This window comes from Podospora bellae-mahoneyi (genome assembly GCF_035222275.1).
Source record: "Podospora bellae-mahoneyi strain CBS 112042 chromosome 1 map unlocalized CBS112042p_1, whole genome shotgun sequence".
Lineage (NCBI taxonomy): Eukaryota > Fungi > Ascomycota > Sordariomycetes > Sordariales > Podosporaceae > Podospora > Podospora bellae-mahoneyi.
The window spans coordinates 813,894-829,807 of NW_026946359.1; the positions used below are offsets into that span (position 1 = coordinate 813,894).

The following is a 15,914-nucleotide window of genomic DNA, read 5'->3' on the forward strand; positions in this document are numbered from 1 at the left end:
TTGAACCAATTGACCAACGCAAGCGTGGCTGCTGAAGCAGCGTGTACACAGAGACGACCATGGCGACTGCGGTTGCTGCCGCGGAGCTTAAGCAGCAGGGAGCTATCGAGGCTGCTCAGGATCCAGACAGTAAGGTCACCGCTGATGACGCCCAACAAAAAATTGTCGAGGAAAGTCGACGAGCTGGCGTGACGGCCTTCACATTCAACCCTGACGCCAGCCCGGAGGAGAAGAAGGCGCAAGCTCAAGCTGTACGTGTTATTCTTGGCAACGAGTGTATCCCCCCAAAACTAACCACAAAGTTATACAACAGGCTATACCAGAAGGTTTCCACCGAAACCCAGGTGGTGTCGCCATCGCATCGGATCTTGATACTGACAGTAAGTCTGTCATCGACCTTCCCACACCGTCCAAGGCTGGCGCACTCGAGGTGGTCAAGGCCGAAAATGGCAAGGTCATTGTTGGTGGTCATGTTGAGGAGGACGAAGACGACTGGTGGGAGAAGACCGGTTGGGAACCCAGGTTTGGGTGGCCGGCTGAGTCGAGTCTCGAGGGTGAGAGCATGCTCGACCATCAGACATTACTAGAGACTCAGATTCCTGAGAAGTTCTTTGGAGGTATGGAACCCCCTTTACTATCCTATCCCGGGCCAAATTTGCTGACACTTGTGTGGTATAGACTGGTATCACAACGCCGCTGTCATTGCTTTTGCCTGCTTGTCCTCGTGGCTGGTGGCTGTTCTTGGTGGTGGTCTCGCCTGGGTATTCATCATTGGCGCAGCTTGCTCAACTTATTACCGCACCTCTCTGCGCCGCGTGCGCCGGAATTTCAGGGACGACATCACTCGTGAACTTGCGCTCAAGAAGCTCGAAACCGATAACGAATCTGTCGAATGGATTAACTCTTTCTTGGTCAAGTTCTGGCCCATCTACCAGCCAGTCCTTGCCCAGACCGTTATCAGTTCTGTCGATCAAGTTCTCAGCAATGCGACCCCTGCCTTTTTGGACAGCTTGAAGCTCAAGACTTTTACCTTGGGTTCGAAGCCGCCGAGAATGGAACATGTGAAGACGTATCCCAAGGCCGAGGATGATATTATCATTATGGACTGGATGTTCAGCTTCACCCCCAACGATACCGCCGATATGACTTCCCGCCAGCTCAAAAACAAGGTGAACCCCAAGGTTGTGCTTGAGATCAGAATCGGAAAGGCCATGGTCAGCAAGGGTTTGGATGTTATTGTCGAGGACATGGCTTTCAGCGGTTTGATGCGTCTCAAGATCAAGCTGCAGATCCCTTTCCCCCACGTCGAGAAGATTGAGATGTCTTTCCTGGAGAGGCCGACCATCGATTACGTCTGCAAGCCTCTTGGTGGTGAGACGTTTGGTTTCGACATCAACTTCATTCCCGGTTTGGAGACCTTCATTATGGAGCAGATCCACGGCACTCTCGCCCCGATGATGTATGCGCCCAATGTTTTCCCCATCGAAGTCGCCAAGATGCTCGCCGGTACTCCTGTCGATCAGGCCATCGGTGTTCTCGCTGTTACTCTTCACGGTGCTCAAGGCCTCAAGAACACCGACAAGTTTGCCGGTACCCCTGATCCCTATGTTCAGCTCTCTTTGAACAGGAGACAGGTGCTCGCCCAGACCAAGGTTATCAAGGAGAACGCCAACCCCCGCTGGAACGAGACTCACTACATCATTATCACTTCTTTCAATGACTCGCTCGACTTTGACATCTTTGATTTCAACGATTTCCGCAAGGACAAGAGGATTGCCCAGGTTTCTTTCCCTCTCGAGAACGTCGAGGAGGTTTGGGAGCACGAGAACGAAAGATTGGAACTCACCAACGATGGCAAGGCAAGAGGGGTTTTGTTTTCCGATATCCGGTTCTTCCCTGTCTTGGAGCCTAAGAAGCTCGAGGACGGTAGCCTGGAGCCGGCTCCCGAGTCTAACCAGGGTATCTTGCGCTTCACGGTTGAGCAGGCCAAGGAACTTGATGGTGGCAAGAGCATGATCGGCCAACTCAACCCCTACGCGACTCTCACATTGAATGGAAAGGCGGTCCACACTACCAAGAAGCTGAAGCGCACCAACAATCCTGTTTGGGGCGAAAATGGCTCCAAGGAATTCCTCATCACCGACAAAACGCATGCCAAGCTTGGTGTGGTTATCAAGGATGACCGTGACATTGCCGGAGATCAGACTGTTGGAAACTACCAGATCAAGCTGGAAGACATGCTCGAACTGATGGAAAAGGGACAGGATTGGTACAATCTTGCTGGTACAAAGACTGGCCGTGTCAAGATGCAGGCTCAATGGAGGCCCGTGGCCATCTCGGGTATTGCGACTGGCAGTGGCGGCTACGTAACACCCATTGGTGTTTTGCGCCTTCACTTCAAGCATGCCAGGAACCTTCGTAATGTCGAGGCTCTTGGCAAGTCTGACCCGTACGTGCGCGTGGTCATGTCGGGCATTGAGAAGGCCCGTACTGTCACGTTCAAGAACAACCTTAATCCCGACTTCGACGAGGTTCTCTACATCCCCGTACACTCGGCGAGAGAGCGCCTCCAGCTTGAGGTCATGGACTCTGAGAACGTGGGCAAAGACCGCAGCCTTGGTCTGACGGAGATCTCCTCCGGTGACTACATGGTTCAGGGTGAGCTTGGCGAGTGGCTTGTTCACGACGAGAAGAAGGAGCACGAGGATGGCCTGCGTATCCACAACAAGGGCACACCCAAGGGCACCCTCACTTACACTGTCGCCTTCTATCCTACTCTCAACATTGCCGATCCCGAGGAAGAGGCCGAGAAGGAGAAGAAGAGGCTTGAGGAGGAAAAGGAAGCAGCAGATGAGGAGAAGGAAGAAGGAAAGGAATCCGATGCCTCGTCTGGTCTGGATGTTCCTCGCTCTACCGAGGCCGGCAAGTTCTCGGCTGACCTTAAGGAGCCAGCGACGCCTCTCACGCCCAAGACCCCCGGTACTCCCCTCTCGGCGACATTCTCCTCCCGGAGATCGCATGAGAACAGAGAGCCCCCCAAGGTCTACCTTACACCCCAGGAGCTGCTCAAGAAGGAGTCTGGTCTTATCATATTCAAGCTCATGGAGGCCGATTTGCCCAAGAGTCAGACCCGCATCGAGGTCTTTGTAGACGACATGGCCTTCCCTTCATATACCTCTTCGGTTGCCAAGAAGTCAAAGACGACTTTTGACGAGATTGGCGACTGCTTCATTCGTGAACTGGAGTTCTCCAAGTTGACCATCAAGGTGTCGGAGAAGACGGACAGCAAGGAGGGAAAAAAGGAACGAGTCCTGGCCCGTCTTACCGGAAATACTCTTGATACGCTCAAGCAATGCTTGGTAAGTGCTTTTGCTACAGTCAGTCGTGATTAGACTTTCAGCTAACAGCCTCAGAACAACCCAACGGTGCTCAAGCTGAAGGATGATGATGGAAACGTGTATTCCATCCAGGTCAGCCTCAAGTATGTGCCAGTGCAGATGACACTCGACCCCAGCGAGAGCATCAATAACATGGGTAATCTCCGGGTCGATGTGTTGGACGCCCAGAACCTGCCATCTGCCGACTCGAACGGCAAGAGCGACCCTTATTGCAAGTTTGAGCTCAACGGCGTGGAAGTGTTCAAGACCAAGACGGTCAAGAAGACGCTCAATCCCGAGTGGAAGGAGTTCTTCACGATTCCAATCCCCTCGAGAACGGCGGCCAAGTTCAAGGCGACTGTTTGGGATTGGGATTTTGCTGACAAGCCTGACTTCCTCGGCGCTGCTGACATTAACCTTGAGCAGCTCGAGCCATTCAGGGGCCAGCAGTTCACTTACACTCTGGACGGAAAGTCGGGCACCCTGCGGCTCCGTCTGCTCTTCACGCCAGACTACGTCACCAGGACAAGACAGGGCACTTCAACCCTCACTGGTACCTTCTCGGTGCCAGGCAGAATCGTTACTGGTGTGGCTGGCGTGCCTCTCAAGGGCGGTGCCGCTGTGGGCCATGGTGTTGCCAAGGGTGCCTCTTTCTTGAAGCGCGGGTTCCGCAGTGCTACGGGCAGAAGGGATGATGATGATGAAGAGTCTGTCAGCTCGGCCGACATTCCCATCATCACTACCAATGGCCCCGACTCAGGGCCCGGCGGCGGACTGAAGAGATCAGGCGGTCTTTCATTCCCCGAGGTTATCCCAGAGGCACCACCAAGCCCTCCTGGTGACAAGACTGCCGGGTTTGCCAACGGCGCGGGCGGTCTCACCCTTCATCACACAAGAACCAGGAGTGTAGGTGCCTCTTCGGTGCACAGTGCCATTTACCCTGGAGCGTCTTCTGGCACTGCCACCTTCAATGTCGTTTCCGCCACCGGCTTCCCTCCGTCGGCGGATGTCTACGTCATCATCACGCAGACCAAGGACGGCAAGACCAAACAGGTCGGCAAAACCAAGCATCGCAAGTCGTCTAGTGCCACGATCAAATTCGATGAGACGTTCAAGATCCAGTGCACTCCAGACGCTCAGTTCAAGGTAGAGGCCAAGGAGCACCACACCTTCGGTAGCGACGACCCGCTTGGCGAGACTCTCTACTTTGTGGATGAGACCAACTCTGGTCAGGAGAAGCAGCTGTCGATTGGTTCTGGGTCTGTCTGGATCAGGAGCTCATTCGTTCCGACTGAGGAGAAGGGTCTGCCAGACAGCCCCAAGTCTACGTCGGGGATCAGGAGGAGTTTTCTGAGCAAAAAGGACCTGAAGGTGCCGGGCTCTTCGGGGTCATGACTAGATGGCAGTCGCAGTCTTCGTCGCAAGTTTTCATGGGGAAGGAGTAAGAAGGACAAGGGCAAGGGCAAAGGGTAATTGATTAGGTTTTTTTTTTTTTGGGGGAAGGGGATGGAAATGGCATTCATATGGAGTCTGAGGCGAGAAGGGAGGAGGGTTGGAGTTAATAACTAACTGTTAGTCCTGGATTGGGGGTTTATTTTTGTTTCTACTGTTTATTGTTTGTGTCATGGTCATGGCATTGTTGCTATTAATTGCGTGATTGATGGTGTTAGTGGTGGTTTTTATGATACCTGTTTTTGTTACTGGTAGTTTTATCGGTGCTGTTGAAATGAAAAGTACTTTTATGAATATTGGAGGATATGTGATATTAAATAGATGGAGACCTGCCCCCTTTTTCTTTTGTGATGTTCTGGAAGAATGTCTTGGCAGGGGTAGTTCTTTTTTTGCGCTGCCGGCCGGGGAATTAACGGGGTGAACCCGACTAAGATTTGACAGGTGTTGAATTGGCCAATTCCGTTTCTTGGAGTTGGTGGGGTCTGTGCGTCAGTGGTTCGGGCAGGTCACGGAAGCTGGGGTGCGCGCGCCAGACATTCGTGGGGAACAATACAACTCGACAATTTGCTCTTGTTCACTCTTTTTTGTTTTTTTCTTTCGTCAGTTTAGCGAACGACAAACTGTTCAGATTGAAGTGACGAGTAGAACAAACCGGCGATGTCTTGACACGACGACGAGGAAAAAGATACCACTACGTACAAACTGTCCGCAGACAGTAACGAAAGCAACGACCTGATCAAGAGCGAACGAGACGAAGTCGGTATTAGTCGACACTACAACCACCGCCACCACCACCACGACGACGACGACGATTCTGGTTTTTCTTTTTTTTAAAAAATAAAAAAGAAAAACCTCCGAGCCCCATAAATTAAATCCATCACGATACTAAAGAAGAAGGGGAATCCACCGCCCATCATGGACCAAGCCGACATCCCCGCGCTCCTCTCCCGCCTCGCCTCGGACGAGGACGCCGCCCGCAAAATGGCCGTCTTCAAGCTCCAATCCAGCATCAACGACCCGGCCTTTGCCGATGTGTTTATATCCTCTGGTGGTCTGGTCATCCTCCGCCGACTGATCATGACAACGGGGGGCAACACCCTCGCTTACTCCCTCCAGTCTCTCTCCCGCCTGTTGGAGGTAGACATGGGCTGGGATATATTCGAGGGTGCCGGGGCGGGGGAGCTGGTGGAGAGGGTTGTGGAATTGGTGGTCACGAACCCGTTGGTGAATATCCTGCGAGGGGCGATGAGTATACTGGTGGGAGTGGTGGGGCATCAACCTGGACAGGGGCAAAAAGGGGGGGTTGTGCCGGGGACGTTTGGGTTCCGGGCGTTGAAGCCGGCCGTGGCGGTTTATCCACAGTTTTTCGAACTGGTGATTCAGCAGTTGCAGAGTGCGGATCACGCGCTTTGTGCGAATGCTTTGGGGTTGATTAATGCGCTTGTTAGGGATGCGGTGGTTAATGATGTTGCTAGTGGGACGGTGGCTGCCGGGGGGGCAAAAGGGGGAACGGCGGCGGGGGGGGGGAGGATTGGAGTAAATTTATCAAGAGGTTGCAGGATCTGGGGTTGATCAAGGCGGTGTATAATTTGTTGCAGAGCTCGAGTTTGCAAGATTTGGCGCACCCGCTGTTGGAGTTTCAGGGGCTGACAAAGGTTTTGCTGAGGAAGTGGAGGGAGGTGAGGGTTGATCTTGAGAGGCCGGAGCACAGGCGGGCGTTGAAGGGGTTGCATTTGGCGAGTGCGCCGGATCGGAGGCATGTTAATGGGGTTGCGGGGGGTGTGGTGGTGCCGATTCCGCCGCAGCAGGAGGAGGGGACAGCTGGGCAGTCGGGGACGGCGACTACCACTACCACTACGAGAAAGACGAGCAGGAAGCACAACCCGGAGAAGTGGAGGAGGTTGGGGTTTGAGACGGAGAGCCCGGCGGCCGAGTTCGAGACGGCGGGGTTTTTGGGCATGATGGATTTGACGGATTATGTGAGGAAGAACGAGGATGGGTTTCAAAAGTTGTTGCTGGAGCAGTCGACGCACCCGCTGAATGAACGATGTCCGGTTGCGAGGGCGAGTTTGGCCGTGACGATGATCTTGTATGATCACTTTGAGGTGGACAAGTCTGACTTGGAGGATATCAGGGGTTATCTGGCTCTGAATGATGGGAAGAACAATGACAGGCTGTTCAAGCCGCTGCTGCTTCAGTGGTCGAGGCTTCACACAGCGGGGCTGCATGCTTTCTTTCGTATGTGGAAGGCTACGGGGGCGCAGAGGGAGGACTTTGACAAGGTGGCCGAGCTAGTGAGGATTCTCATTGAGCAAGTTGTCGGCCAGGCTAGCAGAACCAAGGACGTGCTGGAGGTGGAGGATGACTTGCAAGAGTACGATGCTGGTCGGTTGAGGGAGTTGCAGATGGAGCTGTTGGAGCTATCATTTGAAGACCAATGGGGCACGCATCTCTTCCAGGTCCGCGAGGAGCTCAAACACGAGGCGCTGTCGTTTGTCAAGGAGCAGCGTATCCGGTGTCTGCTGCAGGGCTCGTGGTTTACCAAGCCCATGTCCCGCAACAACAACGCCCACTCGAGAGAAAACAGCTACCAGAAGAGAAGGCTTTATCAGCCCTGGCGGTATGCCAAGCTCTCTCACAACCGGCGCTACCTTCACTATGCCGACTTTCCTGAGCGTCTTGCATATGATCCCGGCCTCGAGGCTCTGACGGAAAAGATTGATCTGAGCACCATCAGCTCTGTCGTGTCGAATGTTTCCGCTCCGAACGAAACAGAGCCGGTGGCAGATCCTGATGCCGCGGATAGCCCGGCTGCCAACTCGACTGCCTCCCGTCATGGCGCGCAAGTCCACAAACCCACGACCAAGATTACGATTTACAGCTTCGCGGAGGACATACCTGGCGGCAGCAAGCCAGAGAGCGTCGCGGGGAACAGCACAAGCGCCGTGGCCGCCACCTCGAACGGGGAACCAAAAGAGCAGCCGATTCTGACGCTGTTCCCGCTGAACCACAGTTTGGCGTCGGAGTGGCTGGACGGGTTGCTCATGTTGTTGAATCAGACGCCGATCACGGCCGAGACGAACAAGCTGGTGACGTTGGTGAGCGAGTACGGGTTGAAGATTAGACTGTTGAATGTGAGGTTGGAGCAGATGTATGCCGGGCCGGTTCCTGGGGCGGGGGTGGTGCCTAGTCGGGAGGGGTTGGATGAGGATTATTTTTATGAGATTTGAGTCTTGGGATTGATTGTGGGGAGGGAGGGAGGTGGCTTGTTGTGTTTTCGTTGGTTTTATATACCCCGGGTTTGTAACAATAACCCCTTTTGTTCTAGTTTTCTAGTTTTTGTTTGATGCTTGGGGGGGAGGGGTGGGTATATTGTTTGTTGTGAAATGGTGTATTTGTTTGTCGTAGAGGTGTCATAGCAGGAGGTCTTTGAATCAATGTTTGTGTTGTTTGGTGAGGCTTTGTGTGAAGTTTGGCCATGCGTGTGATGGGTCTGAAAGGTGCCTCTTGTAAAAAAGTGAGTCAAATTCTGTCATGATACCGCACTACTCCAAGTATATATCTCGTATTCTTTTTTCTTCCCAGGCGACCTACAACATTGGTCCTCTCATACACTATTCTTCTTCTTCAAGGGTCAAAGTTGTCGGCCTCTAGAAATCAGGTCTGACACTTGAATATATATGCTATCTTTCACAAGACAACCGCGTTTTCTGAAAGATTACATCTACACCTTTCTATGGACTGCTTTTGATCAATCCGGACTAACACCATTGCATTTCATGGTTCCAAAACATACTCACGCCATCCCTCTCTCCTTACCAGCAGGCTTGGTGATTGCTGGATTCCTTTCTTCCAAGTGCAACACCCCGGGCTCAACAAAAACACACCAGACTACCACCTAGACCTACCCGGAGCGTATAATTTGCCAAGGAGGACACAATCGGGGACCTGGAGAAACTGGGGGGGTTATTGGCGAGACATATGGTGATGTTGTTGTAGAGGAGTTCTGGTCAGAGGATTTCATTGGAGCTGGTGAGGACACGCGATGTTAAATTAACGAGGGACGAGCAGCCCACTCATGAAGGAACCACCACAGTTACCAGTAGTAGGTAGGCGTTACTTCAGGCAGGGCAAGATTGCTGATCCGCACCGTGGCGATGTGGGGTTTTCTCCCAACGGGCAGAGATTTCGACTTTGAAACATGTGAGAATTTTGAACTGCTCTTTGGGGGCGGCCCTGGAGGTCCGACGTAAGTGACACCACTGGGTAGGCTTCAGCCCAACCGCTTTAGGACCTTCTCACCAGTATCGCGTATGAGAAGTCGCCGCTCTACCGCCGTGGCTTTTGAGAGCAAAGGTCGATTCTAATAGGACGCTGAAGATGTCCGCTCCTGTCTGTCGTTAACTTGGTAGTTCCTTGCCATTATCTCGTGCCGAATGCTTGTAAGAATCACAGCCCAAAAATTTCAGCTGTTGCGTTTACACAAAATCTCACTTGCTCGGTCTGTAACCCGCAAGCCTGACCTTTCCCCTTATCCTTCGATAGCCAACCAGACAGACCGGTACAACCGTGCCACGGCAGTAGTCTTCCGAGGCCAAAACCCAGAGTACATGTAGACACCTACTCACGAGGATAATCGCAGACATCCACGGCACGCTGCCCAGGCAGGCAGAAGACTCGCAGACTGGCAAGAACGAGGTACTGGTCATGGTGAGAACGTGGATCTCGTGACGAAAGCACCCGGGGCGCAACGTATCATGCTCTCGATTTCTTGATATCGGTTCTCCAGATTGATGGAGGATGGAAGCAATGCAGCCGGGGCTATGTGATAAATCATGAGAACAGTTATGCAAATCTAGATTAGCCAGAAACAGTCAAGTCGTGCTCTGCTGTGAATAGGTAGGTGTTGGCCTTTATTGGGTCTACTACTCCTAGCTCTTTTGGTGTAAGCTCATGCTGGCGTGTATGTCTTTCTTCCAATCTTTTCCGATGTACTCATTGACCCAGTCAGCGCTCAGCCTGAAAGAGTTCTCCTACCCAGTCCCGTGGCAGCAAGATGGTGGCCGGTGCCATGATCGTACGGTCAACCAACGTTAAAACACCCGATTCCCATCATTATACACACCACCACCCTCCGCCATCATGATCACTCCCACCTCCAAACTTTATAAACGACCCCCAACACCTCCTCCGCCCAAGTCATAGGAAAATCATGCCCCCCCTTCACCACCTCCCAAACCACATTCCCCCCTTCCAACAACGGCTTCAAATCCTCCTCATACTCCCCCGGATTGATCAGCTCGTCCTCCTCCCCGAGTATGATCGCCGTCGTCTTCCCCTCATCCCCCCCCCTCAAAGCCAATTTCTTATAAGCCCCCTCCTGCCCCATCAACGGCCCATCCTTCAAACAACCCATAAAAGCATCCACAAACCCCTCGTGAACCACCAACTGCTGCTGCACCTGCCTCAATACCCTCCTCTCCAACACCGTCCTCGGCTCCCCATCAGCCCCAACATCATCCGCCGTCTCCGCCTGCACCAGCCTCGACGCAGGATCCTGCCGCTCCTGCAACCTGGCCGTCACCTTCCCCCGTTTCGTGCTCGACCGAATCGGCCTCTGCAACCTCCTCCTCGTAGCCAAATGCAGCAACCCCCTCGGCACAACGCCACTAGTGAAAACCTTTCTCGTCAACGTCCCAAACGATGCGGGCCGAATCATCCCCGCCGGGGCAAGCAGCACCAGATCCCTCACCAAATCAGGGAACGAAACCGCAAAGTGGGTGGCGATGCCCCCGCCGAGAGAGTACCCCACCAGCTTGAAGGCGTTTTCGCTTCCGGTCCAGGATATGGGAGAAGAGGCCAGGGCGATAAGGATTTGGGAGATGTACAGCCTCGCGTCGTGGGGGAGGTCGGCCGGGTTGTCGGAGAAGCCCCTGCCGAAGAGGTCAAAGAGCATTACCCGGCATGGGTGGGAGGGGTGGTTGGAGAGGGAGAGGGCGAGTTTCGAGAGGGTTGTGCAGGGGGTTGAGATGCCGTGGATGAAGAGAACTTTGGGGCCGGTGACGGGGCCGAATTCGTAGATGCGGATGGAGCCATACTGGGAAGGGGTGGAAGGGGGGTTGGTTAGTATTTTTGGTCGGGAAGGTGGGGAGGAAGGGGGGGCTTACGGGAGTCTCGACATCACGGGCGCCGGGGAAGGTGTCGGGTTTGTATTCTAGGTTTTTGAGTTCGTCTTTGGGGAGGGTTGGGAGGACGGTTTTGAGAGGGGAGCGAAGGAGTTTAGGTAGGGGAGGATATAAGATTTTGTCGAGGATGACGAGAGTGATGGTGGTGATGGAGGCTGTGAGAGCTACTATGAGTGCGGTGTTGTTCCGGTCCGGTATGAAATACTGAAAGAGGCTCATATTTGGCAAGGTGGTGTGGTGATGTATGCAATGTGAGATATTATCGTAAGATGTGAGGGCTTATGAAAATTGAAGGGTCGTACAGCAGCAGCAGCAACGCGGTGCCTGGCTAAGATGTGGGTGATGTCGTTGAGATGATGTTGTTGAGGTGGTGTTTGTTGAGGTGGTGTCGTTGAGGTGGTGTTGAGGCTGTGAGTGAGGGGTGACAGGATTGATCAAGTCCAACTGCGCCTTATTGCCGAGTGTGCCATGTCTGCACGTGTGGTCCACAATTTGAAACATTGTTGACCTCAAAACCAACCAACGATTATGTCTCATACTATATCTGTTTATCCCATGTCATAAAACTATGTTTGTTGGCCATCCTCGCCTCGTCGGCACTGGCAGTACTGTGCAAGGCGGCGAACCACTGTCATGAACCCCTCCAACAGCTGGTTCAGATTCCTCCAACTCTCAAACCCACATCTTTAGTCTCAGATCTCCCCAACATCGACAATCTCCGAAATCCCATTCCCCTTTCCCATCCACGTCAAAACAGGGACCTTGTCTTTCTTTTCTGATCAATTTTAGAACCCACGATGACGCCAACCTTGGCATTACGTACCGTATCCCTCCAGCCGGGAACTGAAATGTTTCCTTTCTCTTCTCCACCAGGCGCGCGCCCCCATACCCGCTTTCCCGTCCTTGGCGGCGGTATTGTTGTACGTAATTTCAGCCCCACCAAACGGTTTCTTAATCTCACTTACACCAACCCTCGACTTCCATCTCCTTTTTTGAAAATCAAAATAAAGTAAAGGAGTAAGGTTTCAAACATTTTTGTTCTGGAGTAGAATAAACGATTTCAAGTGTAATGGCCAGCCTGGCTTTGACAAAAACAGCATACCACCGCTGTGCTCCTCTATCAATCCTCTCACCTATGCCAGACCAAATCCGCCATCACTGCCCACCAAAACCTTCTAGAAGGAATGGAACAACCCTCCCCTCCATCCATCCTCCCCAGTCATCACAGCACCTGTCTGTTTTCAACAACATTGGTCGATGCCCAGCACCCACCCACCCCTCCTTCTCCGGCTGCACCGCAGAAGCTCCCAATCACATGATATTCTCCATTCACTCTTCTCCCACCTAGTCCCAGCCAGTTTTCTTAGCCCTTTCATCCCATCCCATCCCATCCCAACCCGACCCGACCCGGCCACGCCACAGAGATAAGAACCCGCACCCCCTCTTCCCGCACCTGGCATCCCGTCCCATTGTTGGTTGGTTGACTTAAAACCACAACTACCCGAATCCAGCCTTGCGGTGACTTCTTGGTAGAGAGATAAGCCTCCCTCCCAAGACTTCCTAATGCAACCACTACAAGTTGACGATCCTGACCGGCTTTCCACCTCTTATCGTGATCGGTTGTAGCCCCCCCCTTCCCCAGTCCGGCGGCATACAGTACACCACCCTCCCGGCCTCCCCAGATGCCATCGCTTGACTCGGCGTCCCCGACCGTGTGGTCCTTAGTTCCGATCTCACGCCAGAGCCGGCATCAAGGCACATACCAAGGAAAAGCTTGACAAGACAAGACAGCATTGCATATGTCTGATCTGGGATCCATCCTACTGTAACGTCCAAGATCAGACGGAAGGTGATGGTGTTCTAGAACCCATCCCCCCGCCTGTTCTTCCCTCAGGATATAATTGTTAGTCTCACAGTTCCGATTTCGCTGCTTCACATGCTTGCCTGCAGAAGACACGACATAGCAACCGACCTGTCTGAAAGATTTTGACATGATCTTGCCTCATCCATGTCTGAACTCGGTCTCGTCTAAACACTTGATTTTTTAGCAGCAGCTCAATGGTTTTTTTCAAAAAAAGAAAAAGAAATACCGTCATCACAAGTGATCAAGAAGTAAATGTTATATCTTTAGATTAAACACCATATCCATCATCCATCTCACACATAAATATCGCTAAGCTAGCTTTCAGGGGTATTTTTACAACAACGTCATGCCCGCAAACCTTTTCCTCAAAAGGGTCAAAACAAGGGACAATGTAAATGAACAAAAAAAAGATCCAAAACGACACGGCAGAAAAAATATACTTCTTTGGAAGCAAAGCCGTTATGCTTCCCAGGGGTTGCCGCTTCCAGGCCTGCCTGCCTTTTCCACATTGCCTCCCTTCCGTTCCTGCACCCCACCCCCTATCCAGATATCAATAGAAAAAAAAAAAAGGAAACAACGCTTTCAAACAATGTTCAAATGACTGGTCGTGACACCCTAATCAGTCGCAGACCCGGACACCTTCTCCTCCTTCCCGACAGCAGTAGCGGGCTCTGAGGGGGGTGTGGGAGGGGCGCTGGAGCGAGTGGCCATCTCTTGATGCCCGGTGATGCCGTGCTGAGGGACGACAACATCGCCATCAGCTCTCTGCTCCTTCTCAGCAGGAGTCCAGGCAAGGTAGTCACGGCGGACCTCGACGTAGTCGTAGGCGAACTCTCCGTGCTGGTCGTCATCCATGCCGAGAAGCTCAGCCTCGGTGGAAGCACGGAGGTGAAGGCCGGGAACGAGGTCGATGGCCTTGGCGATGAGAGCCGAGACGACAAAGGTATAGCCGCAGCCGGCAAGGATGTAGACAATCTGCTTGTAGAGCTGAGCCCAGTTGCCGTTGAGGAAGCCACCCTGAACGCCCAAGTTGATGCCATCCAGGCCGATGATGTAGTCGGCGGCGAAGAAGGCGTTGAAAATAAGACCGACGATACCACCGATGGCGTGTTCGGCGAACACATCGAGAGCATCATCAATGCGGAGGTAGAACTTGATCTTGGTGCCAAAGTTGCAGGCAACGCCAGTAACGACACCAAGCAAAACACTGGCCCAGGGAGTGATGACACCTGAAGCGGGAGTGGCGGCGACGAGACCAGAGATGGTGCCGGAGCACCAGCCGACGAGCGACCACTTCTTGGCAAGGCGGAAATCGAGAAGGCACCAAGTCATGGCGGCGAACATGGCAGTCAAGCAGGTGTTCCAGCAGGCCATGGCAGCGCGGAGGTTGGCGCCGAAAGCAGAGCCGCCGTTGAAACCGAGCCATCCGAACCAAAGAAGGATAGTGCCGAGAGTAATGAGCGAGATGTTGTGGGGACGGAAGTTGAGCATCATCTTCTCGTTGCGGCGCCCGAGCACCCAAGAGTAGGCCAAAGCGGAAACACCCGAACCAATCTCGACGGGACCGCCACCAGCGTAGTCGAAAACACCCCACTTGAAAGCCCAGCCTTCGGCGCCCCAGGCCCAGTACGCAAGAGGGCAGTAGACGAGAGTAGCCCAGAAGAAAGTAAAGACCATGCCGGGAATGACGCGACCACGCTCAGCAGTAGCACCGATCACGAGGGCAGCAGTAACAGCAGCGAATTGCATCTTCCAACTGTTAGCGTCAAGCCATGTGCGCAAGTCGAAATCAGCCAAGTACTTGCCTGGTAAAACGAGTACAGCAGCTCGGGAATGAAGGGGGAGCCCGGAGACTCATCACCCAACGCGTTGCGGAGGCCAAATCTGTCGAGGTTGCCAATGAAGCCGTTGGTGGCGGTCGGGCTGAGGGCCAGTGAATAACCCCAGAAATACCATTGGAAGACAATGACACTGAAAGACATCATGACGACCCATATTTGCGACAAGGCCGACTTTCTGCGAGCGAGGCCGGAGTAGAGGAAGGCGATGCCGGGAATCATCAGCAGGACCATGCCAGACGACACGAGGATATAAGCTTGGTCACCGGCATTGAAGGGTTCGTTGAGGTTATCCCTCGCTGTTGGCACCCCCTGGTTAGCTTGTCGAATGTCATTGAGAGGCGCAATGAGAGGCGCAATCAGGGCCCGATTGAATGGATAGTGAGATCATTGGATGGTTGTGGCTCTACGTACCGGAATGGAGCGGCGTCGAGGCCGGAGCCGCCTCGGAAGTTGAGTCGGACATGGCGCGGTGTCGAGTCCTTTACTGACGTGCGTAAACAGAATGCTTGCTAGAGCCGGAGCAGGGCGGGCGCCCGGATGGATAGGGTAGGTAATCAGGGCAGTGGACGGGCGTGAGGGTCGTTTCGTGTCGTCGTAATGGATAGGCAATCTAAAGAATGGATACCTAGAAAGACAGGAGAAGGAGGAGTAGTAGTAGGAGGAGAAGGAGGAGGAGGCCGAGAGCAGCCGTTGGGGAAAGGCTGTCGGAAGGTGTATAATTTTCGACACAAGTCTGGTCTGAGACGGGGGAAGGAACGAGAAACAATGGACGAGGGTGGGACAAAGCCTGAGTATATAAACCACCCTACTACGTACGGCATCGGATCCATCGACCGTCCCCCATCCCACCCGCAACGCCTATCTAGGAGAGTGGGGAGCAGCGAGAAACCTCTGACGCACGACGCCAATTCAGCGCCAGGGCCTGGGGCCGGCAGCGGCAGGCACTTTCCACTCAGACTGCCCCTGGTGGGTGAGGCCGGATATGCCTAGCGCAGTCCATCTTTTCTGCAGTGTTTCCCGAATCAGTTTCAGTTCCCTCCCATATTAAGTGGGTTCCAGACGCGGGAAAATATCTTGCCTGGTGATGGGGAGCTGTCCTCTGTTCCGCCTGCTTACCACCAAGCTCGGCGACGGCCATCTTCGACGATAGGCCCAGCCCCAGTCGTCTGGGGTCATCCCGGGAACACGCACAGGG

General features: G+C 53.5%; 4 protein-coding genes across 4 annotated transcripts; 2 read left to right on the top strand and 2 right to left on the bottom strand.

Moving 5' to 3' along the window:
* Positions 1 to 59: 59 nt before the first annotated feature.
* TCB2 (Tricalbin-2) lies at positions 60 to 5,165 on the top strand (the record flags this gene model as incomplete). The annotated part of the gene is given in 5 exon segments (XM_062873534.1): positions 60 to 251; positions 314 to 617; positions 679 to 3,359; positions 3,414 to 4,870; positions 4,880 to 5,165. Coding segments are annotated over 4 exon segments (4,536 nt in total). The 3' UTR covers positions 4,773 to 4,870; positions 4,880 to 5,165.
* A 579-nt stretch (positions 5,166 to 5,744) lies between these two features.
* Positions 5,745 to 8,059, top strand: QC761_102910 (uncharacterized protein; the record flags this gene model as incomplete). Its single annotated transcript, XM_062873535.1, has 2 exons — positions 5,745 to 6,365; positions 6,389 to 8,059. 2 exons carry the CDS (start codon positions 5,745 to 5,747, stop codon positions 8,057 to 8,059), a joined length of 2,292 nt encoding a protein of 763 aa, XP_062736581.1.
* Positions 8,060 to 9,975: 1,916 nt separating this feature from the next.
* On the bottom strand, positions 9,976 to 11,233 carry QC761_102920 (uncharacterized protein; the record flags this gene model as incomplete). Its single annotated transcript, XM_062873536.1, has 2 exons — positions 9,976 to 10,926; positions 10,997 to 11,233. 2 exons carry the CDS (start codon positions 11,231 to 11,233, stop codon positions 9,976 to 9,978), a joined length of 1,188 nt encoding a protein of 395 aa, XP_062736582.1.
* A 2,260-nt stretch (positions 11,234 to 13,493) lies between these two features.
* MEP1 (low affinity high capacity ammonium permease) lies at positions 13,494 to 15,182 on the bottom strand (the record flags this gene model as incomplete). Its single annotated transcript, XM_062873537.1, has 3 exons — positions 13,494 to 14,627; positions 14,684 to 15,015; positions 15,131 to 15,182. The coding sequence occupies 3 exons, from the start codon at positions 15,180 to 15,182 to the stop codon at positions 13,494 to 13,496; spliced, it is 1,518 nt and encodes a 505-aa protein (XP_062736583.1).
* Positions 15,183 to 15,914: the final 732 nt, after the last annotated feature.